The 26533-nt window shown below is 35.4% G+C and overlaps 1 protein-coding gene across 1 annotated transcript in view; it reads left to right on the top strand.

Moving 5' to 3' along the window:
* UNC13C (unc-13 homolog C) overlaps positions 1 to 26533 on the top strand; it is a gene marked incomplete at both ends in the record, with an annotated part of 169106 nt that overhangs the window by 80991 nt on the left and 61582 nt on the right. The window contains 5 exons of the mRNA XM_082005380.1: positions 2511 to 2661; positions 5812 to 5880; positions 7269 to 7358; positions 8392 to 8520; positions 16984 to 17117. Coding sequence (XP_081861506.1) covers positions 2511 to 2661; positions 5812 to 5880; positions 7269 to 7358; positions 8392 to 8520; positions 16984 to 17117 — 573 coding nt within the window. The remainder of the gene's footprint in view (positions 1 to 2510; positions 2662 to 5811; positions 5881 to 7268; positions 7359 to 8391; positions 8521 to 16983; positions 17118 to 26533) is intronic.

The following is a 26533-nucleotide window of genomic DNA, read 5'->3' on the forward strand; positions in this document are numbered from 1 at the left end:
GTGTCAGTGTTTGATTCTAGATCAGAAAGAGATCAGCTGTGCACCACCAAAGACAGAATGTGTATATCAACCCAAAAGATATCACAAGGTTACTTACCTGCCTTAGTCATTGTCCCCAATTGAGACCCTTTTCATTAAACTTATAAAGAGAATTAATTCAAGCGTGCTTTCATCTGTTGTTTGAGGCAGAGGCACCCACACTTTTATGAGACTATATATAGACAGTTCTTCCCTAAAGGATGCCCACTTAGAAGGGGTGTCTTACTCTCAGGATACAGATTCCAACTGCCTGGTTCCTACACAAGGAAATCTGCTTTTAAGTTACCAGATGTAGAATTCACGTGAATAGAACATCAACCACTGACCCCAAACCAACAGCCATTCTTATATGGGTCAGAAGAGATTTTTTTTTTTTTTTTTTGGTGATGGATAGCAGCCAAACAAACACCATTAGCTACCTGAATGACATGCATATACTCCCAAAAGTCAAAGCACGTATGTGTGAGAGAATAGAAAAGAAAATAGGTATGACACAAAACAGATTAGCAAAAGCAGAAGAACAGCTCAGTCTTCCACCTGGCCTTTATTTTGATAACTGCAGTGACGGATGGTGATTTATGCTGGAAATTCAATGTCTTGAAGGAATTGTACTGGGAGTTTATTTACCTTACACATATTAAGCCAAGTCTCTACCACCAAGAAAAAATATTTTTCTTTCTCTCATTCTCTTTCAACATAATTTGTTTCTCTTTAGAAGGCAAAAAGCAGAGCACGTATTGAAACAGCATTTGACTAGACACTTAAGTTATACATAATGTCAGCATCCTGGATTTACTGTGTAGTGGAGTCAAGTGCAATAAAAGCTCTATTAAGATCTTCACTTCTTACTGGCAAGAGTCACCACAGGTAGAACCTAATGCTTCTAAATCAGCAACATAGTTCTCATTCCAGCAGGTTAATGGGCATTAACTATGCCATCTTGTTCTCCTGCCAGTCTTCAGTTAATGTGGCTGCATTGCAAAAACCACACCAATCACCCATTAAAGTAATTTTCATTGATAGCATTTGCTCACTGCGGACAGCACATTAATTAGCCGCCTTTATTGCTGATTCACACTAGCAGAAAGATTGGAAGAATCACAGGTACTGCATGTTGGTCAGGAAATTGCATAGTAAGAAAGCTGAAGTAAGCAGGCCTGGTTTTAGACATGTGACTCTAGCTTAACAATGCAATGTTACTCTAAAATATGTAAGACTTAGCAACGGTTGCTGTGACATCATGTGCCCATTAGAAATTGTTAATAACTCATGCTATTGGCTGCTGTTTTCAGAGATCTACAAAAACAAGGAAGTTTCCTCATTTATTTATTTTAGCAATCAGAAGGAAGCCAGGTGGCTTGAAGATTTCTTACCTGGTTTTTCAGCACTCTGAGTCATGACCCAAATTGCATGTGATAAACTTAATAGGTTCCATGAAGTTTACAGATTCTAATTAAACGGAGAGAAGCAAAAATCAGGACCTTCAGACATACAGAGAGCTCCGGAGAGACTGGAGTTTCTGCATCCTCTTCTGTTTGACTGTATTCTCATTTTCCCCATTGGAAGGGCTCTGAGCAACCTGTTCATTGCAGGGGGCCTTTAAAGGTCTCTTCCATCCCAAAGATTCTATGATTCTATGATCTTCTCTGCCTAATCCCCCTCACTCTCTTTCCTATCTCTATACATTTAGTTTTTATCTCTTTACCTTCCTCCCAATCCTGCCTAACTATAAATCTTGAAATTAAGATTTTATGTTTTGCAATGATGTTGCTCACTCTCCTCATGTGTTAGGTCTTTCATCCATCTTGTATCTCATGTTTTCTTATGTTATCAGCTCTTTGTACGTTATAAGCAGGCATCTCTTGTTGTTTTAAATAAGTAGACAGTGCTGCTACATTGCAACTCTGGTTTTGGCTGTTTTAGGTTTAACAGGCTAGTCACCTAAACTTGACTGGCCTGAATTAAAGTGGAATAGTTTCAGTTATGGCCTAAATCAAATCAAGGTGAACTCAGAAGTTGCTTGATGTATTGCCTTTCATTAATAATGTAGCCTAAAATATAAGCCACAGTAAAATCCTGGTTTGAGTCTTTTTGTTGGCATCAATTAAATCCTTCTCCACTAGAGTATAGATCTCTTGTGGCCTTTATGATGATAAGTTTGTGTTTGATTTTAAGTTTGTGTTTAATAATGAATGTTTTGCTTAATAGCAATTAAGATGGTTAAATAATGTTTTTGTATTTAGGATTAACAAAGTAAGAAGCAAATGTGAATCTCGTGTTCAATTTGAAAATACCAGTGCACAACAAGTGGCAATTATATCAAACATGTCTGGATTTTCCTCATGTGTATCTGCACAATTGTCCATGAGGTAGCTTGAAAGTTATGTTACTGGAGCTGAAAAGAAATTGTAGTGAGAGAAGGAGCAGAATCTTTGCCATCTTTAATAACTGTCAGTTTGTTTGGATTGTAGGCACTTCTCCTGTCTATCTTCTAAATATATGTGCCCAGGTGTTCCAGCAGTTATGAGTACATTGTTGGCCAATATCAATGCTTTCTATGCTCATACTACAGCAGCAACTAATGTATCTGCCTCAGATCGGTTTGCTGCCACCAACTTTGGGGTAAGTAGACTTTCTTTTTTAATAGAATACTAGCCCTTGTCTTTTTTTTCTTTTTTTTTTCTACTATATGATACCATATTAACTTCTAAATTCAAGAATCTTTAAAAAGTTGGTTATTTTTAAGAGTAGAGTTGCTGTTAGGTTTTGAAAATTTTACCCTCAGTCTTTACAATCAATCACTATAAAAGCTAGAGAAAGATACTCTTCAGTTCCTTATATAGTGATACGTAAGGCATACAGGTAAAAAGCATTGGCATACATGCATAGCACTAAAATTGTCAACAGTTTTTGTTTTTATTTCAGTGGGGCTTGCAAACAACTAACTGCACCAGACTAAGTATCTGTTGCAATTGCTTTCTTGGCCTGCGTCATCAGTGAACTCATTAACCTAATGGATATAGCCAGAAATACTATTCTTGTTCTCACAAGAGCCTATAATGATAGACTCTTATTTTTGCTGAAATAATGGTGCATTGTCCAAGTCCTGCATTTAGGTATCAGAAAATTTAGGAGGAAAGCCAGCAGCTCAGGATGTGGTAGTACTTTTTTTGTTGTTGCTTCTTTGGATAAGTATCTCACAGTGTGGACTTCCTAGTCTTTGAATATGATAAAAAATAAAGATATGTTCACTCTGTATCCTAATTTGTTCACCTACCCTCACTGGGGAGATGAGAGCAGGAAGGGAAATGAATAACTCGGAGAGGTTGCTTTCATATCTCTACTATTACACGTGATCTAGTCAAAGATAAATGTAATTTGATGCTGAAAAATGCATTCCTTACTTCCTCTTTCTTTTTCTGTGGCTGATATCAAAGTTATTTTCCATTTAGCAGTAGCTCTGAAAACATCATGTTTTCTAAAATACCATGTATTAACATGAAATAAAATATTAAACGTAATCAAAATTTTCTAAATACAAATTATAGTTGTTTGCAGTAGCATTAGAGGTATTAATGTTCTTCTCCAGTATTAAGAATAATAGAAACATTATGAGTTTCAGGATTTTCAAGACATTATGAAGTTATACATTCGGACTAGTAAACCAAGAAAGACTTTATTCTGGTTTTGCTTATGTCTTTGCATCAGAAGTGAGAAACACAATTATCAGACTATACTCAAAGTGTAAATGTTTAGTTTTGTAAAGAAAATTTGCTCTGGATGGTAAAACAAATTTTGATTTGTAGCAAACAGTGTATTAAGTACTACATAATTTTTTCAACATACATATTTGAAACTAAATATTAGTTTGCATTTAATGCACAAGTATCTTTGAGATAGAACTTATATCTATAAAACTCACTGTGTAGTAATAATACCAAATATTGAGTTTTCTTATTATTGCTGAATCCTGAAAGTTCTTAGGATCTGATATTATGGCTGGGTCTTTAGTTTGGAGACAGCATGTTCTTGAACTGGGACTCTGTCTCCTGCTGCTAGAGGTTTACTTTGAAGGAGGAATATTAACATTACTTCATTACTATAAAGTAAAAAGTTTTATAGACAAAAAGCAATATCAGAATATTTATGATTTAATAATAGTATTACTGTGACAGCACAATATTGCTCTGTTCTTATTCACGGGTTTTTTTTATAAGCTAATGGTTTATTATGGAATGACTCTACATCTTTGTTGAAACAAGGCTACTCTTTCAGTGTTCAAGCTCTTATTAGATTTTTGAGTTTGATCCAGCTTTTAAAATGTAGAATGTTTTTGCTGGATTTTCTATTTTTTTTTCCATTTTTCTAATGATCAGAACTACTTTTATCCTCAGATTGGACAGAGATTAATTCCTCTCTCTGATGTTAATGGCATTTTACCTTTGACGCAAATTCCAATCCAATTCATAGTTCAGCAGATGGATGGAAAGACAGTAGCAAGCATCACTGATAGAGATTTGGAGCTCTTTTTTCAAACAATCGACTTATAGGCAAAATATTAGATTATTTTTCTCTCTTGGGTCAAAAGGCATTTGTTAGTGGGTAGCTGCACATCAGTCATCAAAAAGAACATCTCAAATTCTAGTCCTCAGGCTACAGCTGGGAAGGATTTGGCTGACTAAATATTTCAGAACAGATTTATAGCATGACAAAAAAGTTCCCTTTTGATTGATCCCTTAAGGGAACTGTGCCAAATTAGTGGCTTTTGGTGTAGGTTAGTGCTCCCCTGATGAGATGCAGTGCACAAAGAACTCTATTTTCATATTAGTGCTGATCATATTTCAGGAATGCTGTGAATACAATCATGCATTCTGAGAGCTATCAGATCTTGCTACTTCCACTAGCCTGCTGCTTTCACATAGGCTGGCAAGGATTTCTGCACAATTTTGTGCAGGGGACTATGGAATATGTTCTAACAGGAAGATTGGCAATTAGAAACTCTCACTAGTATTACTTGAGAATGGCACACAACCCAGCTATGTATCTCACACCAAAATGTTTTCATGGCACCTTCATCTATCCAGATAACAAGTTAATCTCCACATTTGAAAGGGAAAACTGTAACTGCATAGTATTACTTAGTTTATTCTTACAAAAGCCACTGTTTCTGAAGTATAATTGTCAATCATAAATTTACACCAAATTCTGCTGTAAATGGGCATTTTTTCTTACAAATTAAAGGGAAGGCGAAGTGCGTTCTTCAGGAGTGTAAGCAATTACAAGGCAAATATAAAAATTTAACAAGGTTATCTGTTTTAATAAGCCTTGCTAACATAACTTAAAACTTTGGACTTTATACCGAATTGATGCTGTTATTGCATTTTTGGTCAGAGACTTCTAACCAATGTCAGATGGCCAAGAGGCAATGCTTTTCAATTTCTAAATACTTTGAGTTATTTAACAATGCATCAGTCATTAAGAAAGGAAAATGCTGCATAGGAAAGTCTATGTCACCTCACTACTGTATTGCACACCTGCACAGTATTGAATGCATAGTAGGTAAATCACAATATAAGATAGAAAGGGAAAATAAAGTGAAAAAAGATCCATTGCCTGGCCTGGAAACACAGGTATCTCAGACCAGCACTTTTATGTGAAACAGTGTAAAAGAATCTGATTTTCAAATAAGAATGGAAAGCAGCTTTTTAAAAACCCACTAATGACAGGAACCTGCAAATTCTTATGCAACATATTATTCTTTTCTTTTTACAGAGGGAAAAGTTCATAAAACTGCTGGATCAATTGCACAATTCTCTGAGGATTGATTTATCTAAATACAGGGTATGTGCAATGTATTCTATCTCGAGGACAACTCAAATGTTTTTTCATGTAGATATCCCTATGCACTTCATCTGCTTAAAGAAGTTTTAGAGATTTAATCCTGCTTGTGGCATAAAAGCTGAAAATACTGGGTGCTGACATGAGAACCCAAATCCTTTGGAACAAAAACTTCAGCATTTAAGCTGTTTAACAGCAGTATTTTTCCAATTTGAAAAAAGTTATTCTTTCCTTTCCAAAAGCTAAGAAGAGGTCAAGGGATGAGCAGACAGTCAAGAAAGAGAGGATTCAACAATTTTGCTTAAATTAATCCATAACTTGATTAAGTTAATTTATCTGGGAATTAACCTTCACTGACTCATGTACTGTAAATTGCAGTTACTGCTGTATTTATTTTGAAAGACTGATATCTTTTCTACAACTTCCATGGTAAGGTCCTAAGAATGTTGAAAGAGACCTGACTCCTCATTTTTCTACATGATAGGAATTCCAGTTTCATTTCTACCTCGGGGAAGCTCCACTGAGGTATGCTCCAAACCCAAACTTTCCGGAAAGAAACATGCACTGAATACCTGCCAGTTATCATACCGTTCTGAACTTCCTCTCCCTTTCCATTCCACTGGATTATGAAACTTTTGGATTCATAAGAGATTAGGGCTCCATCAGCTCCATCAGCTATGGCTCTCCTTTCCGCTTCTAGGAATGGCAGCCTCCAACTCAACGATTTCTCTGTTCACCTGGCCTGCTTTCTAAAACTGAAGGAAAAAGGGAATATTTAAAAGAACCCCAAGGCCTTAGAGGTAGTAGAAATTGCACATATGCAGTTTTTAAGACCGTATCCTTCATGCAGCAGATACGTTCATCCTAGGATCTTTTAATCTTGAAAAATGTTATCCAGATAATATTGGATCTTGAGGATATTTGGCTGATATTTCATTAGTATAAGCCATTTAAATAACACTACTTCCCATCAGTCTTCCTGTTAACCTAGAGATCATAGCAAAACTTTAATATAGTATTTCTTCATTAAGCTTACTACTGCATTTATGCCTACAAGTTATTTATGTACCATGGAGAATCCATAAATTATTTTCATTAGCAACATTTTCCAGCCTTTTTGTAGTAATTGTTACTTCATTAATGTTCTGAAAATATCACAGTATTTTCAATCATTCATGTATTACAAATGAGCATTATCAGAAGTGTTCCTATTCATCTCAAAGGGATACTCATCACTAGCTTCCTCACAGGCAGAATTCAGGTAACACATGAACTAATTTCTAATGCTTCCAAGGAACATCTTTGTTTTCCTAGAAGGTTTTTTCCTAGCTGCTCAAGGATCTTACCTGTAATTCCAATTTCCCATGATTCCTCTCTTCCTGATTCACCAGGATAATTTTCCTGCCAGTAATTCTGAAAGACTCCAAGATCTGAAATCAACTGTGGACCTGCTTACCAGCATTACTTTTTTTCGACTGAAGGTATTGTCCTTTATTTGAAAAATGACTCAAAAAAAAAAAAAGCTGTTGTCTTATTTTCTGGGAAAATCATACTCTAGTTAATACTCTTAATCAATTAATCTCCTTCAGTTTTAAATTAAATCTTTCAACTTACTGAAGATCATTGAAGTAAAGTCATCTTCTTCACACTTTGTATTAACAATGTGGTAAAAGCCATTACCTTTGAAAAAATGTATCACAATCTTCTCCTTTTTTGACAATTATACTTACATCTCCTCAAGGAAAAACAAAATTTACCATTTTAATTAGTTTAAAGTCAAGTCACATCAACCAAACTCAGCTAAACTCCTTAGGAAAATGTGTCATATAGAATAATGTTTTCACAGTAGTATCATAGTATCACATGTCAAATAGAAAAATAACTCTGATAACTCTACTTGCCTTAGTAACTCCAGATGTTGATGTGGTCGTCAAGTTCTGAAATATTTTTAGAATGGAATGGTATGCATTGATATTACTGGATGAAAATACAGAAACACGAAGCAACGTTTGTTGCAATAGCATGTGATTTCGCTGCGTTAGGAACTACATAAAGAGAATTAAAATAATCCATGAAGTTGAAGTTCAAATTAATGTACCCTAAATTGCAGTAAAAAGCTGGACTCTTTGCTTTAAAAAATGAAGAGTTATTTGGCTGATATTCAGAGGAAAGTACATAATTACATGGTTTAATTATTTTCTAAATAATGGAAAAACCTTTAGGGTTTCCATCTCTAGTGGTATAAACCCTGGGGCATGTATACCTCTTTCACCATATGAATAATTTCATTCAAATAAAACTTAGTGATACAATCTACTTGCTTAACTTAAGTATGTGTTTTCATGCATGTTTAAACTAAGACCACCTTAAGTCAACACAGTTTTAAATATTTTTATGATTATTATATTTCAACACTTTTCATCCTGTATTACAGAACTACATTCTTTGCAGGACTTGCATTTTTTGTGTTCAATCCAATTCTGACATTGTACCATTTATGAAATATTTTATTAGGTCCTTGAATTGCAGAGCCCACCTCGAGCCAGTACCGTGGTGAAAGACTGTGTAAGAGCCTGCCTGGACTCGACTTATAAATACATTTTTGACAATTGCTATGATCTCTACTCCCAGATAATGGATCAGGTAAGGCCAATAGGAACGTGCTTCATGCCATCGCTTGTTCATTATTGTTAGTTTACTGTAAGTAAATACAAAGCATTGCAGTGTTCATATCAAAGCACTCAGGTTATTTTCATTTTATTTATGTGAGAAAGAGCAATATATCATAAACAAACTCACAGATGTGAGTGAAACTCTAAAAAGTTTAACAAGATGAGTTTAAAACCAAACATGTTAACTCATAACTGAGTCATCACATTGGACATGACTGTAAAATTGTCCAGGGGCTTTAGGGAAGATGACATTAGATCTATTACTGTTCATTTAAGATCCATAATTGGAAAATAACTTTTTAAAACCTCGTATTTCACTTCAGTAGCTTTAGAAAAGAAGCATTATAATTTGCTGAAAATTATATACTGTCTTTCCAGCCTCGTATTTTAACACCTATGAAGCCTTAGTAATTGCTTCAAAAAAGCAGAGGATAATTCTATAACATTTCTTAACATTAATCCATCAGGCTGAACTGTCAATGCAAAACAGTTATAGGACTTGTTATATTCAAAATGCCATGCAAAAGCCTCGAGAATGTCTGTTGGTTTTTTTCCTGTACTATGCCCAGAGTTTATTCCATAAGTAATGGTAAAATTAAGAAATTTGTATCCGCAAAATTAAACAACTGTCTAAAAGGAGCATCACCTCTTTATCATATTACTTGTTCCTTACTTTTTTTGGTGGAAAAATGGCATTTCAGTGAGTATTCCTGTCTTGAAAAGCATGAATTAGATTGTTTGGCAAATGCACATTTGCTGTGTAGTACATTAAACATAAGAACAGTCATACTCCGTGATATAATACATCAAATTTTCTGTGAAAGCACATTTCACTTGAATCCAGAATATAAATTCCTGTATTTCATGAGAGGCAGTACATGCTATATATCCAATTCTTCTAAAATGAGAATTTATTTTCTAATGTTGGATCCCTGTTATGTGAGAGAACTTCTCTCTAGCTCTCAAGCTTTGAACATAAGAATTTTTCACCAGCACCCACAGGCACTCTACACTCTGAGTGCTTGTGTATGTGTTTATTCTCCAACAGGTTATATTGTAAACTGAGTAACAGTGTAAGTTAGTAGAAGGAGCAGCTTCAGACATCACATCTATTTGCTTCATAAAGTGTTCTGTTTTCTTGCTAACATTTATTCTGCAGCTATTTTATCTTCTCTGTTAAGCATACGAGCTGTTGCTAGACTGGGTAACACATACGTCTGCAGAGTTTATCAGCAGATGCTAGTCATTTTAGTAAACAGTTAACAGTGAAGTAATCTAACTTCTGCAAAGCATTGTGATACCTGCAAAAGCTTATCTGTATTTAAAATTTTTTACTACTTTTTTATATGAATTCATAAAAGAGCTTAGCTTGTCTATTTTAGTAGATGGTTTAAAAATGCAGGGATATTATAGCCTTTCTGTTTGGTAGAGAATGCAAAATAAGTTTAAAGCATTGCCTCTCTCAAAAAAAAAATTTTTTTTTTTTGAGCGGGTTGGACAATGTCATTATATTATTTTTCTCTTACATCACTCAATGATAGAGCAATATGAAGTCCTGAAATAAATAAATAAAATTCACTTAGCTGGAAAACTGAATTAACTGCATTTCACTGTATTTATATGCCTCTTCTCTTTCAGCAAGATTTCCAGCAGGTGAGTTTGTATGTAGAGACTTTAAGCAGACAAGTGTCTATAGAATTACGATCATTAGCAAGTACAAGAAGTTATAGTGAAAATATGCAAAAAGCAAAATATAAAATTAAGATAAATAGATCACAGTTAAAATAAATCTTTGCTAACAGTAATCGAACAACAATCACACATAATAACATATAGTAAAACTCACTGTTTCACAGCAGGTGGGAGGCAATTCTGAAAAATATTATTAACTAATCTAGCTTTAATAGAGAGATGAGTAACATAATTCAAGTTACTACCTAAATTTTGTATCGGATCTAGAGTTGTACAAGGTAACTGCCTTCTGTATTATCCTCTTATCTTTTGTTACCAATATATCTGTATGTGCATTTAATTATAGGAACAGCTAAGTATACAGCTTGTTGGAACCTATAGATGTGGAGGTTTTCCAGTGAATCCAGGTGCACTGCAGACTGGCTTATAATAATGACGCAGTAAAGTAACCAATACTGTAATTAACATTTCATTAGCTTGGTGTCCAAAGCTTAATCCAATTACACCAGATTCCACCCTTAAGCCTTCTTCATTAGCCATTCCCTTGTCTCTGCTTGCCTCTCCATCAGATGAGGCCCCCTCCTCTCAGGAGGGAGGAAAGGAGTTCATCCTAGCATGGTGGTGCAGCACAGGAGGTTCATGTTTTAGCTGCACAGCTGAGACTTGAGCTGTGAGTAGTGAGTACGAAAGCCCATGAGCCCCAAAACATCAAGAAATGTTTCGTATGTAGGTCACCACCTGCTCTCACTCGGGGGAAAGACTGGCAGCTGTTGTCCTGCTGATGCCCATGCAGGCTCGGGGTTTTACCGTGGTTCATTTCTTGCCTGCATCATATTGTGGGTGATGTTATGAAAAAGTGGAACCTAGACAGTCTACTTAAACGGTAGTATTTCTATCTGGCCAGAAGTGGTAGGTTCCTGCATGTTATATATACTATCTCTGTGTGTAACTCACGTTAACCACCTTCTGCATTTGGTTTTGTCTACAAACTAAAATTCTGAAAGATGCCTTCCACAATATTTCTAGAAAATATGTTTAGTGTCTGAATGTGTGTAATTGTCTGATTTTGGGGTGAAAATAGAACAATGAATGATGAAATTGAGGGTGCTGAATTGAGAGTTTGGGGAAATCTATCACTATAAGAGTAACAAGTAAACCACAAAATATTCTTTGCAGTCCCTGCTCCCTCTTTTTATTACTCTCTACCTTCATGTCAGGGAGACAATCACTGTTCGAAAGCAAATAACTCACAGTAAAATATCACCCCCAGAGAACACCAATATTTCCTGGAGTGAAGCATGGTAAGTGCTAACAGTATGCAAAAATGTCATACTACAGGTTCATACCAGAATACAAAGAACAGCTGGTTACGAAAAACAAGTACGTACTACAGATAGTAAAACATGGCAGTCTCACTGACACGAATATTATTTTCCTCATTATTTGAGACAAAGCACTCTGATGAGGAACTACCTAATTCCTTTATGCAGCAGATGTAATATTTTCTCTTTTTAATTAACACTGATCTGAGTAAAGAGCTAGCTGCCTTATGCTGAAAAAAATAATGCCTCAAGTAGTTTAGAAAGCACTTTGATAACTTTCTGACTCAATTTACAAATATGTCACTGTTTCTGTTTTCTTAAGAAAACAAAAAATTTTGAAATCTTGGCTGATGCTCACAATGACTGAAGTCCCTTCAGTAATTCTTTTTGCATTCTTCTCCACTGAGTGAAACCAATATAATGCAAATCAAACTCTTCCTGTTCTCTGAGGAGCTCTTGATCAGTACAAATCATTTAATGACCGATAGCACCAGTATACTGGAAAAAACACTGGGATACTCTGTATTTGACACCTGCTTAGCAGGATAGTATTGAAATTCTGCCTGATTTTGGAGACCTTTTTTGTCTGTTACTCAGCTCTGTATTGTCACAACAAAGCATGGTACAGAAAACCAGGAGCTACAAATTAACTAATTCTGGAGCCAGATGTTACACAGGTGTAGCAGCACAGTGCTCTTGCCTTGTGATCTGTCTCTGCTTAGAAGTACAGCACCTTAGGTCAGGTTGATAATGTACTAATAATATCCTAGCTTTTGGAATCAGAATTTCTGGATTAACAAGATGCTGTAGGCTGGCATGTGGATGGACCTATGCTTTGGAGAGCTGGCTCAGCTTTTCTGTACTCAACTGTGAGTCCCTGGTCATTTTTTCAGTTGGGATTTGGAACCCCAAACCGCTTAGTTGCTTTTGAAAGTGTACCTCTTTTTCTTTAACAGAAATGGGGGAAAAAAAAAATGGTAGATTATTAATTTCTTATAGAAATATTATAAGAATTGAATCATGAAACTTGTGATCTGTGATCTCCAAACACATTCAAAAGTATGAAGTGGGAAATAAAGTTGTGCGGTAGTGAAAGCTGGTTACCCCAGGGAGTCCTATTTTTCAGGCATGCAAATTTCATTGCCAAGTAATACTTGTTGTAAAGCACTTTGTTTTATTTATGTACTGCTTTCTCTAGATGCACTGAAAAGCCTCTTCTTCAAATCTGGCATGCAGAGGACACTTAGAGACCTCTCCTTGTGTTGTAGCATTGTGTTTGATGGGCAGCATGTTAGCCACAGTAATAGAAAAACCTTTGATAAAGTACTTTAGAACAGCAGAAAGATGCATTTTTGCTGTGATATTTCAACCCCCATTCTGAGACTTCTCCATCAAACAAAACCCAGTTCTTACAGATAAAATTGTCTGAGAACACTGCTTAGAAAGTCAAGAGAACAGCTCATCATCCGGTGGCAGCAGAGATCTGGTAAAAGAGAAAGTGGGAAAAGCCATAGACCTTCAACCTTGAAGTAAGGAAGGGTAGTAGTATTGTTATCAGAAGAGATGAACAAACAAACTGGTTTGTTATCCAAAGCCTTATACTCCTCAACTGTTCGTGTTAACTAGGTGCGTAGCAGTGAACTGTTGTCAGTTAACGTTAGATCTACAAATGTCCAAATATTTTTCATATATCAAAATATATTTCATATATCATTAATATTTTCCAATAATATATTTGCTGAAATCTGAATGCTGGTAATGTTTGGTTATTTATTGAGAACAATAAGCAAAATAAACCTGAACTTTACACAGGCCTTAAATACAGATTATCTCGTAAGCATCAAAGGTCTAATCAAGAGATTAGAGATTGCAGATAATTAACAATCCAGCCCCTCTAGTTTTTTTTTTAAAAATAAAATATTAAATATTTTATTTAAATATTTATTTAAAATATTTTAAAATATTAAAATAAAAAATTAAAAACATGCTTAATGTTTTTAAAAGTACTTCAGATGATAGCTCTTTGCAAACAGTTTGCTTTGATTATTTGATTATTATTTAATTATTTATACTATGTGAATGGGCTATCCTAATATTCCTAGAGAACAATATAAGCTTGAGTGGAATGCCCAGTATTCAGATTCCTCTGTTACTGAGTCCTGTAGCTCTAAGGGTATGAAAACTTGAACAGTTGCTTCAAGTCCAATTTGTGTCTGAATATTGGTAAAAGCGATTGCACGTTGAAATCTTACCTTCCATAATACAGCTCCAAACTGATTATCACTAAACATTGACTTGGAATTGAGTGAAACACTGACAATTCTGAGAAATGTGAACACACAGATTTCTGCATCTAAGTTTGTGACATAATTCTTGTAGGTTGATGATTATGGTGTAATTAGTAGTACAGCAGTCACAGGACAGGCATCAATTCAGGTACGCAAAACCATCTGGCATCCTGATTACATACTTGAGCTGAGGCCAACGTACTTCAGGCTCCTTTCTATCTAAATTAACATGACCATGCATGTATTTATCCGTGCTGTAAACAGACTTCTATTTCCAAATGGAATATGCTAATAGTGAATGTCCTCACTACTGCATTTCAGTTCTGTCCTCGCCCTGTTTCACCTCATGTTTCTGATCACATTGTGGCCAAAAGGTTAAGAGCATGAGACCGGCCATGCCACATCAGGCAAAATATTCATCTGGCTCAGCATCCTGTCTCTGATTGTGAGCAAAGCAGACATCCTGAGAAACTTCCAGCTAAGGAAAAGCTTTATAAACTAGATAAACTTTAGTTCATATATTCATTCCTTTAATGGAACTCATTGTGTATCTTTCATAAACCTTGCTGTCCTTTCCTGAGCATTTTCCAGTTCTGCTATATTATTTTCAGGATGAGGAGAAGGAGAGAGTCTAGATTTGTAAACAACATTCAAAATTCGATCTCCCCATGGAGAGAGGAAGTAGAATAAGGATATTCTTTGTTGTGTGTTCTGTTCTGATAATTCTTCAAGGTTGATGTGTTCTCTATGCTGCTTTATCACTACACTGATGTTTTCATGGAAATGTCTATCATGTCCTTAAGACATGTCTCCTGTGGCAGTGGTGAGCTCAGTGTCCCAGTGTAACATGCAGGAGACAAGCATGTGGGGGACACAGTGGTCTTGACTTCCTTAGATTAGGAAACTTGTGGGACAGTGTTAGGGAGAACTACCCTTCTGCCCATTGGGTCAGAAAACTGATCTACCTTGCTGCAACTGTACATGATTGGTCTAAAACATGATTGTTTCTTCTTTCTGTAGCAAGTAGGTTTGAATTTAAAACCTTGTAAGCAATACCATTTGAGCCGTACTCCTTTGTAGACTGTTCTGTATGTTACAACCTTCAGAGTGTAAAGTGTGCACATCACACAGTTAGAAAGCAAGGGGCCTACGGTGACCGATAGATTTTCTTGAAATGCTGTGTTTTACAGTTTTCCAGAGTAAAAGCCACATTTCTATCCTTTCAGTTTGCAATATATAATGTATCAGTTATATAATATATTTTATATATATGTAAAAGAATTTTAAAAGATGCATGATGTTATTGTGACTCCTCCTTTCTTTACCACAGCTGTTATTTAATGTAGATATGTTGCAGAGAGCAGGGTATTATTACAATTAGACTTCCACATTCCTAAAAATATTGCAGTGTAGATATTTCAGGGCAGTACGAAGGTTACGGTGATTGCTGCAAAGAGCTTTCAATAAGTGAAGGGCTCACCTGGGTCTTTCTCCACCTGTTCCCTGCGTAAGCATAGTGCTTTTTGGGGCAAATCAAACCGCAGCAACACTTGCCTTGCCACCCTAGAGGAGCTATGCATGTTACGCTGCCCTGAATGGGTGGAACAATTAGATCGGCTCCTTTCACATGCCTCGAAGAAAAAGAGTGAAGAATCTTAATTAGAATTTATCCAAAAGGATTCCATTCCATTTCAGTTGGTACTGGAGAAGGATACATGCAATATTATTTCTGTTTAAACATGAAAACAGTTTAGGAATTACTGTGCAATAGCACTGCTCAGGTGTTACTGGTTCAGTAAAATCCCTCACATGTTTTGAGTGTCTGCAAATGGTTTCTGGCTTTAGCCACTCTAAGTAAGTGGTGTGAAGCCAAATTTTTATTTTCTACATACATAAAAATATAATAAAATTATTAAAAATTATATAAAATTATAAAAAGGTGTGTTTAATACATATAAATGTCCATATGTCTGCATGATATATACATAGTGCAATATTGTGTATTCCCTGGTAATTCTTAACCTCTTTCAAATGAAATAATACTAACTGAGCAGTTTAAAAATACAGAAGTACCGTTAAAAGTAATATTTCATCATCTAAGATGGGTCTGTAAAATTGGACTCCATAGCCTCATGCTAATCAGAACTTCTATATATAAAATATGATATTCTGAAACTTTGCTTGGGGCTTGCATCAGACAGTCTTCATGTAGATTAGTTTCTGAAATAGGATTGGATTTATCAAAGTCACACCCATACAGATGTTGTGTATTGATTGCACAGAACATAACAAAATAAAAACAAAGCAAAATAAAACCAGATATTTGTCCTACAAACTGGTAAAATCAAATTCATTTACAAGGAGTATACAAAAATTCCATTCCCTGGATAAAAAAGGAGTAAAATAGCAGATTGGTTTTGCTCACAGCTTTAAAATCCTTGGCAAGGTAATACCTTCACAAGCTTCTCCTTTGGATATTCCTATGTACCTTTTCCTAGTATTTTTAGGTGTCCAGAGATTCTCTCCCCCTTCCTACTTTGTGGTGTTTTCCTCTGCCTCTCTTAAATGCACAGTTTGTGGTTCTGCCAGTCAATCTGTAAGTCCCTGTAAAATCTCTGTGCAGAATACTTTGGGCAATAGCTTTTGTTATTTTGACTACTAAAAAAATAAAGGGAAATTTAACCACTTCTTCATTTACAGTGAACATCATAGCAGTTGTTAGGCCGATAATTTCAGCATATAATCCAAAATAAAATAAGAAATGTTCCTTAACATTGATTTGTTCAGTATTTATTGCGTAAGGCATAAAAGTTCTTCCTCAGCAGACAATTTTACCTGCACTCAGTTTCAGCACAGCAAAGAATTTAAGAATGTATTTAATTAAAGTGTGGACATCTCTCTATTGAGACTGACCTGGCTGTCTGTATTTTGTATGTTTTTTGATATGTGTCCACAGCCAGGTACAGTCTGTCACACCGTCTACTCTAAGATGGATAGACAGTCTTTCTCAAAAATTTCTGAAGATTCTTAAGACATCACTCTTTCCAACCAAGTAATAATCTGTAGGTGGAAATCCCATAATATTTTCACGAATTTCTCTAAAATAAAATATATTCAATCTTGTTTTAACAGGGTAAGAAGCAAGAAGTTCCTAAAGAAGAACAGGGACCAACAACAAAGAATTTGGATTTCTGGGCACAGCTTATTACTCTGATGGTCACCATTATAGATGAAGATAAAACAGCATATACACCTGTCTTGAACCAGTAAGTAATTACTTTCCACGTAAAAACTAAGAGTCATGGGTTTATTAAAGTAAGAACAAGAAATACACCTGAATCAGTAGTTGTATTTTAAATATAATCTAGCTAGAGATTTTTAAAAATACAGAATAAAACATTGACATAGTTTGATAAAGACTTAGTGCTCTGGTCATGGAAAGAGAACCTTTTGTATTAGGAACACTAAAGACACGTGGTATATGAACCATCCCAAAAAGTTAAGTAGCAAAGTATTATGCAAGAGAACTAAATGGAGAGACGGAAGGGAAAGTTCAGTAAAATAGTGTGATGGTATTAACGTCATGATAGTATCTTGGCACACAAGGTGTTCCAATCATGCCGAGACTTTTTTAGGCATCATAATAGAGTCTTAGGGATGTATTTGCAAAAGAATAATGAACATCACAAAAAGACCCTCTCCAAATTTATGATTGACTAGAAAGAAAGCCTAGCCAAGCTGACCTGAAAATTTATAAAATAGAGAGCATATCCTGGACTTACCAGAGATGAAAGCTGACTTCTCAGAATTGAAGATGTAACAGATGAGGGAGGTACAATCAATAACCAAGACAAGTTGAATAACTTATGGTTGATACACTAATAGAGAAGAGAGAGCCAAGCGATAAACACAGACGGAAGAGATGGAGTGCTGGGTTTTGAAAATGAAATATACAGGAGGAGTGCAAAGGAACATGTTTCACATATTAAGGCTGGAAAACGGATGTTGTACTAATTGACATGTGACATGATGAGGGCCTAGGGAAAAGTTTTAGCTCTTTTAGCTCTTCGGAGCTGTTTTACAGAGAGATTCTAGAAAATCTGAGCATAGTCAAGCTGTAATGACTTATGCAAAAGTTAAAATTGAAACTTATACCTGTACTTTGGCTAAACAATTAATAGAGGTGTCTACAGTGGCATTTAATTGAATGGTCTGAAGGGGAGCAAGAACAAGTCTGTCTCAGCTGAAATAGGGTAGATACTGAAAGGCACTCTGCACATGGAGATGTGCTTGTCTTTTGATAAAAGGTACCATACTTTATATGGACTCTCAGTATAATTACCAAAGAAACCTCCTGGTGATAACCAGAAGTTGGAAGAGAATTCATTGCCTTCTGATTTCTTCCTTTCCTTTAAATAAATGAAGGATTTTTTCAGCCCTGGACAATAAACATCTCTCTGTTCAATCATTTCCTGCACTGACCTTATTAAGGAAAAAGTTCATACCCTACAGAGGAAAAAAACCTCTTTTCCCTCTTTACTTCATTTATACAACTTAGTGTGATGTTCCACTATTAATGAAAGCTCAATTTTATATCTGACTGTCTGTATAACAAATATACTTATTATAAAACACCTAACTGGGACAAATCTAGGACTTCCCAGTACTTGATGCATATGCATTGTACACACTGCTAGACAGCAGAAATTGCCATAAAAAAAAAATATCTGTTCAATTAAAAGCAATGACAAATCATGAACAAAATCTTAAACTGAAATATTCTTGTGCATTTGGAAATCAAGATCTAAACTTTGTGCCTCTGCACATCTTTAGTAAAAAGCTTTCCATTTAATTGTGTAACACGTACTCAGAATAGTTATGTATGTTGTTGTAAAACAAATTTAAGAAACAGAACGAGTCTGGTGGGACGTTTAAATTTGTTATGTACTGATTCTTACATCTTTGCAATGCAGGGATCTGTTTTCTTTCCTCTGTGAACACTTAGTACTTAGTACATTAGTACTTTACTACTTTTAGTGCTGTGTTTTAGTGATTCCTGCAGAGCATTTGAAATACTGGCTTAGCTAGCCCTTGAAATTTTTTGTCTCTATCTGATAGGTAAAAATCAGATTTTGAAAGGAAAATAAAAAGCATAGTTACCATTCAAGAACAAATGCTATTAACGTTGTGTTGAGATTACCAGGGTTAGATACCCACAAAACTATCTAATTCACCGAAGAAAAAAGAAGTGATACTGTTTCTTATTTCAGTAAAGAAAGCATAACTGGTGTTTCAGAAGAGCTGATCAAAGATACTTAGAGAAAGTACTCAAATGTGAAATAGTATTGCAATATCTGTTAGGAACTTGTACTTGCAGTTAGAGATAAGAACTTTGAAGCATTGACGGCACTATCATTGGAGACGACGTAGTGAATAACCCAGTCAAAAAGAATGTTAGATTAAAAGCCAGAAAGCATTAGCTTAAAATTTTAAAAGTCAAGATAGATTAAACATTGCAAAAGAAAATAAGAGAGAGCAAAGAAAAATTGAATACAATGAGACTGAGTTCTTTTTGCAGTGAGCATGGTATTTAGTTGAAACATGATCTGGGCATTCAGAAATTAAAGGAGCATAACACAGGACAAGGAACCTAACTGAAGAATGTTGATGCCAATACAGGATGGTAAATGATACTATGTGCTTGGAAATGGAAATGATCAAAGCTGCTATAAGAGCCAGGCTCCAAGAGGTTTCACACACTCCCTCCCCATTCCACAGTGTGGAAAGAACTGGCACATGAAATCTGCAGGAGCAGATTTCTTCATACTTCAGGACGTAAGATATTTAATAAATTTGTGAAGTCAAGGATAGTAACTTACATTGAAAAAGCAGCATAATTGTAACCTATGAGTCACTTATGAAATAATCATTGGTTAAAAAAAAGCATAGAAGGAATTGAAAAAAATTCAGGTAAACTATATCATGAATTGGACTATGTCAGGCTAAGTATAGAATGTTTCTTTAATAATGGAAAGTTTATCTGATGTGTTTTGTGGTTTGATTCAGTGATATTCCCCATTATGAATTACACGTCACTCTCTGGAAGCATATGAGTATCACTTATTTCATTGAACTTGTAAACCTTATCCTGTTTAACAAAGTGATATTCTGCTCTTTCCCAAGACCTGCTGTCATTTTCTCATGTAGCAATATATCATACACTTTAAGACCAGATTAGTTACATAGACTGTATAAGGTATCTGTCGTGCCCATTATGTTTTCTTCAGGAAAAGGAACATTGCTTTGGTTAAAAAAAAAAACCCCAAACAACTTTGGACAGATGGAGGATAGAGCACAAAAAGTGAGGATAAATGAACTCTTTGCTCCTGGTTTTAATAGAATACATGTTTTCCAAAACCAGATAGAACTCTTGTCTTAGGAACTAGTGAAGAGATGACCATGCCCAGCACTCCACAGATAGTGCAATCTGACCTATTGCTGCATGCACAGCACAAAAATTAGTGTATTCACACACCCAGACCAGACACTCTTTAGCACCTGAATGAGAGTGAACCCACCAAGTATGGAATATGAGCTATTCTGAAAATGTGCATCTGAGGTTCAGGGACTTTGATATTCTTAAAATATAGCAGACTGCAGATTTGACAACACAAATAAAGAAAAAACATTTTTAATTATCATGATAGGAATTTATCAGTTTAGAATTGAACTAGAAACATGTAGTACTATCTAGGGTAAAAGCTTTTGGGGTTTATTTAGGTTTTGCTCCATACATTGATTCTTCTCATTTTCTTTCAAGCTGAGTTCAATTTCATTCCATTGATCTGTGGTTTTTTAATATATGCCACTTTGTTAGTACTAGCCAGTGTAAACAGTTTTCATTAAATTTTTGCTTAATTAAAATCCATAGAGGGAAGACATTCATAAGTGGCTACCTTTTATATGCAGTTTAGTATTATTGGACATACATGGCAATGCTTATGGGCAACCTAATTGTTAATTTCTTTCCCATGAAAACCTAGAGTATTCTGTGTATTGTGAAGTTCCACCAAATAGTATTGTATGGTTGACATATGAGTTGAGGTTTAGAGACTGTCATGCAAGTGAGGAAGGTGACTTTCATGGCAATATTTTGGATAAACTGAGATTTTATAATATTGCTCTAAGAATAACAGAGAAATTGGAAAAATTATGGCCTATGAGACAGAAATAATTGTAGCAAGAGGAAACAAAATGACTAATAGAGCACTGGTCATCCTCTTGCTTCAGTGAGAAATGTGAAAATGTGTGCCTTTTAAAAAGGTTAGAAAACATAATACATAGACGTTTGCATGGGAAATTTCTCTGATGTTTTGCTGCTTAAGGACAAAACTCTGAAATAGTTTGCAAAAGAAAAGTCTTTTTACCTAAAAATAAGGTGATAAAATACAAATAATACAAAGTTTCTTACTTACATAGATGTTTTAGAATTTTACGTTTGATTATCACTTCCCTTTATAATAAGTCAGTTGCTGCAGTTACCATTTATCTTTAGTGTGTGGAAAACTTTGTATGGTTCTGTTGCGTGTTAAGCTTTGTTAGCTTCTCACATATAATAACACTGCAACAATGACTATGATAGTTGCGTAATACCCATAACTATGATAGCTGCATAATACCCATCAGTCTCTGATTGTTATAAGTATGGGAACTAGCATGAGTTTTAGAAGAAAGTTGAGAGACAAGTTGGAATTAAGTATACACATGGCCCATAAACACTAGATTAAATTATACAAATGATGCAAACATATATTTTGCTAAATGCTTAGACATAGGGAACAGAGAAAAGATTGACTCCACGCCAACAGAAAACACAAATCCTTGTGTGGATTCACAGACAGGAAAGAAACCCAGATTTTCCATTATGTACAATTCTTCGATTATAGGCTTAACAATGCACAAAAGGAAAGCATGTGTAGACCGATACAATTGTGCTTCATTACCATGACGCTGAGAGATTAACCAAATATGGAATAACGAATTTAATAATGACTATTAGGCAGATACTCATAATGCAGGAGACTGGAAGGAGTCTATCTCCTTTACAGCTTCCAGACTTACAGTGCATCTACTTTTGAGAGCGGATCATGGCTGCCATCACCCTTTTAGAACACATGATCTCAAAAGGAAAAGGCCTTTGTATTAACTAGTCTTTATATGAATGCTGTTAACTCTCCTTCCTCCAACCTGATGAAGAAATTCTAGGATGCATACTCCTTTTCTGGCAAATGTGTGTCGCATATATTACTTGAAATATATCTCTTTCCTCTGAGAAGGTAAAAGATTTTGCAGAATACACTGAAGTCCCTAATTTATTTCCTGGGTTTCTTCAAGAGTTTGATCACAAAATCATAGAATAGTTTGGGTTGGAAGGGACCTTTAAAGGTCATCTAGTCCAACACTGTTGCAATCAGCAGTGTCATCTTCAAGTAGATCAGGTTGCTCAGAGACCCAGTCTTAATCTGACAGAGGACTTGGGATTTACACCAGAAATGCAATTACATTAAGACAGAGCTTAGGGAAAAGAGAAATAACTTTGCTCTTTTTGCCCAGACCTTTATCTGAAATCCAGGAACATGAAAAGCTGTTTTCATTAGAGTAAGAAATATGTGATAGGAGTCAGTGCTTATTTACATAAAGATGTACCCAGATTCTTGGTTCTTTTATTACAGTAGAAATACTAGCTGTCGTCTTGCTCAGAATGACCAGATGAGCCATTGCACTGAAGTACGGCACCCAGTAAGCTCCTCATCTTCCATTTCTGACACTGCCCATTTTAAAATTCCTTTAGGCTTTTTCTGCCTGCAGCTCAGACAATGTGGAGATGGTATCTCAGTCTTTGATTTGCAAAAATAAACCCTAGACTATCCAACTTAGTTCTGATTAATCATTTGACCGGTTTCTTATGCGCTCCAGCTCATTTTACAATTTGAGGAGACTTGATCTGTTTCTCTTGAGCTTGTCAGAGTGCTTGGCATACCTTTTGGCTTTATTTGGATTGGTTTTTGAATCCAATCCCCAGCTTTGGCAACCATTAACATCTTGTGCACAGCAGTAAATCGTGCTAAGAAATCCTTGAGCTGTCTGTAACTTGTTTGGAGTTGAATAATAATTTCAGACCTTTAGTGAGGGGTGGTTTCTCACTGAGCTCGTTCATCTGTAGATGGTTTCTCTTACATCAAACCTGAGTGAAAAAAGGAGAATCAGCCCTGCATGCATCTGTAATTGTTCTGTATTTTGTCAGAGAACTTCTACGCTAATCTAATTACCCGGGTCTGTGAAGAATTTGACTGTGAATTTTTTTAATATGGTGAATTTAAAAGATTCTTCCTGGGGACTTATTTCTTCTTTATATTTTAATGCTTTGACTACTTTTTGTTTTCAGTTGTGTTTGTATTTTTTATATATCAAAATTTTACTTCAGTTGTGGCCCAAAATGCAGATAAGTCAGTGATGACTGCTGTGAACTGTGACATAGGACTTTCTTGAGCGGTGTCTGAATATTCCATGTGAAGGTCACTTTTAGGGAAAACAAATAGAATTATAGTGTTTCTTTTGTCAATATTCTTAGCCAGAAAGACATATTACAGTTGAGAAAACATTACTGCTGCTTCTGGCACTTGGAAGCAAACTCAGGGTGTGCCAGAACCATCTATAGCACAAATTGAAAGTTGTACTTACTGTACTTGCTTATTATATTTACTGTCCAGTACTGATTTTAACATTGTAATATGATGTCAGGAAGGACTATGACATAACATGGAATTTCTACGAAGCTATTTTTAGGGTCCTCCAAGCACTTTTAACAGTGGCCGCAAATGTCAAGCCTAGGCTCTTTTCCTCCTTCTTTACCTATAGATGTAAAGGTGTTAGAATTAGAAAATTAAGAGGATGTTGAAAATATTAAATATACATAATATACTTAGAAGCAAAATCATCTGAACAGATTAATAGTGAAGAATAAGGCATAATAAAATCTCAGTCATGTTCTGCTCTGCAGTTTACATTACTGTTTATTGTATACATTCCTAACATAAGCATTTTTAATAATGCTGATAATTCAGCCTGTCAGTTTAGTCACAGTGAAATATGTCTGACAGAATACTAAGTGTGCCTCTCTGACAAATGCAAGCTGGGAACAAGGGAAGAGTAAGCTTTTTGGGAGTCATGTACTTTGAGATAAATATCAAATATTAATTGAGCACCTAGAATTTTCAATTCTTATTTATTTCACATTTTCTCAGAATATTTATGTAATAGTATGTGTATATGTATTGTACATATGTACACATTGTACATATATATATGTACATTTATATGTATGTACATTAAAGCAAACTAGAACACTGTCCTGGTTGGGAAGAGGGCTCAGAAGGAAGATTCAAAAGCTTAAGTTCTCTTGCATTTTTCCATGCCCATCAACACAAGGTCTGGGATGTAGTATAAGAAATATCCAAAACATTGTCGGCTTGAAAGGTGTCACCCCTGCTACAATTAGTGAAGCTGAACCAGCTTCACTGGTAGATACTGCGGGGCTCAACTGAATGAAGCACCTCGCTTCTGATAAATTTGGGAGAAGTGTGGAAGGAAGCTTCTGTTTCTGATGTATACAAAGTATATACAAATTTTGCCTATTTGAAGTTCTACAAGGCTTTAAATCTTTTTCTTGAGATCTACTTTAATATGCCTACACTTCCATAAGAGCTATGTAAAATGAAGTGGATAATTGAGAGTTTTGCAGATAATTTCACATGTTTTAAAATATTTCAATGGATTTCTCTTAGGTTTATGTTTAAAATACATAAGTGATTATTTGATTTGAATAACAAATTAGGAGGTCATTTGGATTTCAATTTTTTTTAATCTATGGAAAACTCAAGGATTTTTTTAATTCCAGAGGTGGTTTTAATTACCCCTTTTCAGGCTTTGATAAAGGAGCTCTCATAAACTATGACATTTGTTACTAAAACAAATTTCTTGCAATAGAGGAATGTTAATCAAAACACAGTACTATGAAAAGCTCAGCTACCATTTAGGCAATTTAAGGACCTTAAGTGACCAAGTCCTACTACCCTCATGAGTAAAGCTGCTAGTGCAGTGAGTTGTATTTTGCGTAACAACGTATTAGGAAGACCACAGCCCACAGACTGAAGGAAGTGATTGTTTCCTTCTGGTCAGAACCTGTGATGCTGCATTTGGATGGTTGTTTCCAGTTTTGATTCCCCAGTACAAGACAGACATTGTCAAACTGGAGAACTACAGTGGAGGACAACCAAGAATACCAGGGGGATGGAACATGTGATGTGTGTAGGAGAAGCTGAAGGACCTGTTTGTATAGCCTGAAGAAAACATAGGTGAGGCAGTACTGATTGCATTCCTCAACTTCCTAATGAGATTTTGTAAGGAAAAGACAGAGCCAAACTACTTCCAGAAGTGCACAGTAAAAGGCATGAGCACAATTTTCAGGTAGGGAAAAAAGTGTTTGCTATACAGAAGCAAATCCATGTTTTTCAGAGTCAAACACTGAAACATACTACCCACAAAGCTTGTGTCATTTTAATGTTTGGAGGTAGCCAGAATTCAGCTGTACAGGCCCTGAGCAACCTGACATAATTTTGATGTTCTCTCTGCTTTGCGCTAGATGACCTTCAGATGCCCATTCCATCTTAAATTGCTCAAAAATTCTGTAAAAATAGCTGCATTAGCTCAAAACAACATCCAATCTGCTGTCCATGTGCTCAGTACTGGGTGCCTAGAGAAAGAGTGTATCACAGTCATCATTGCTATCGTGGCCAGCTAATGGTTGAAATAGTAGCTGCAATACTACAGCCTCTCTAGTTAAGGACAAAATTTTACTCCATCACAATTCTGTGATACTTGTTGACACAGGTCTTAGCTTTATTTCCTTTTCATTGACATTCAGAGCAAATCTTCTGAATTCATGATGTATTCTGTCAATCCTGTACACTTTGTACAATTTTCATTAAAAGAATAGCTAACTGAAATTATGTATAAATGTTACTTGGATAAATGTAAATATAGACCAAAGGGGAAAGTCTCAGCCCAGGAATTTTGATGTTAGCAAATGCAGAAATTGGTTAAAAAGTTAGAAATCCTTAGATCTCACATTCCATTTAAGAAAAAATAATTAATGCAGAAATGCTATATCTATTACACTCTGATAATCTCTGACCAATCCTCTGTAAACTAATAATACCTGAAAAATTTAAAATGAAATTGTCTACACCACACAGCTTTAACGTCTCCATGCAATTCAGTTTTCAACCACTATAGTTAGTAAGTATACAAAAGGAATTCTAACAATGGTAGATAACAGCGATTTATTTCAGAAATATGATTATGAGTAGTAAATTTTTTTATTAAGCAGCTTGTGTTTAATTGGTTTTGTGATACAAGATGTTGTACTGTCTCAAATTACTGTACATCACTGAACAGGATAAAGAATGCAGAGCAGAGTAATGGAATAAAGCTTATTTTTGTGTGTCAACACAGTTCATGTGAATGACAGGATAAAAGAAAGCCATGAATCAGATGTGAAATGGTTATTTCTAATGTGCAAAAATGACGTTTGTGACAGTTTCCATTGTGCATACCTATCTGA

This window comes from Phaethon aethereus, assembly GCF_964289735.1.
Source record: "Phaethon aethereus genome assembly, chromosome: 12".
Taxonomy (NCBI): Eukaryota; Metazoa; Chordata; class Aves; order Phaethontiformes; family Phaethontidae; genus Phaethon; species Phaethon aethereus.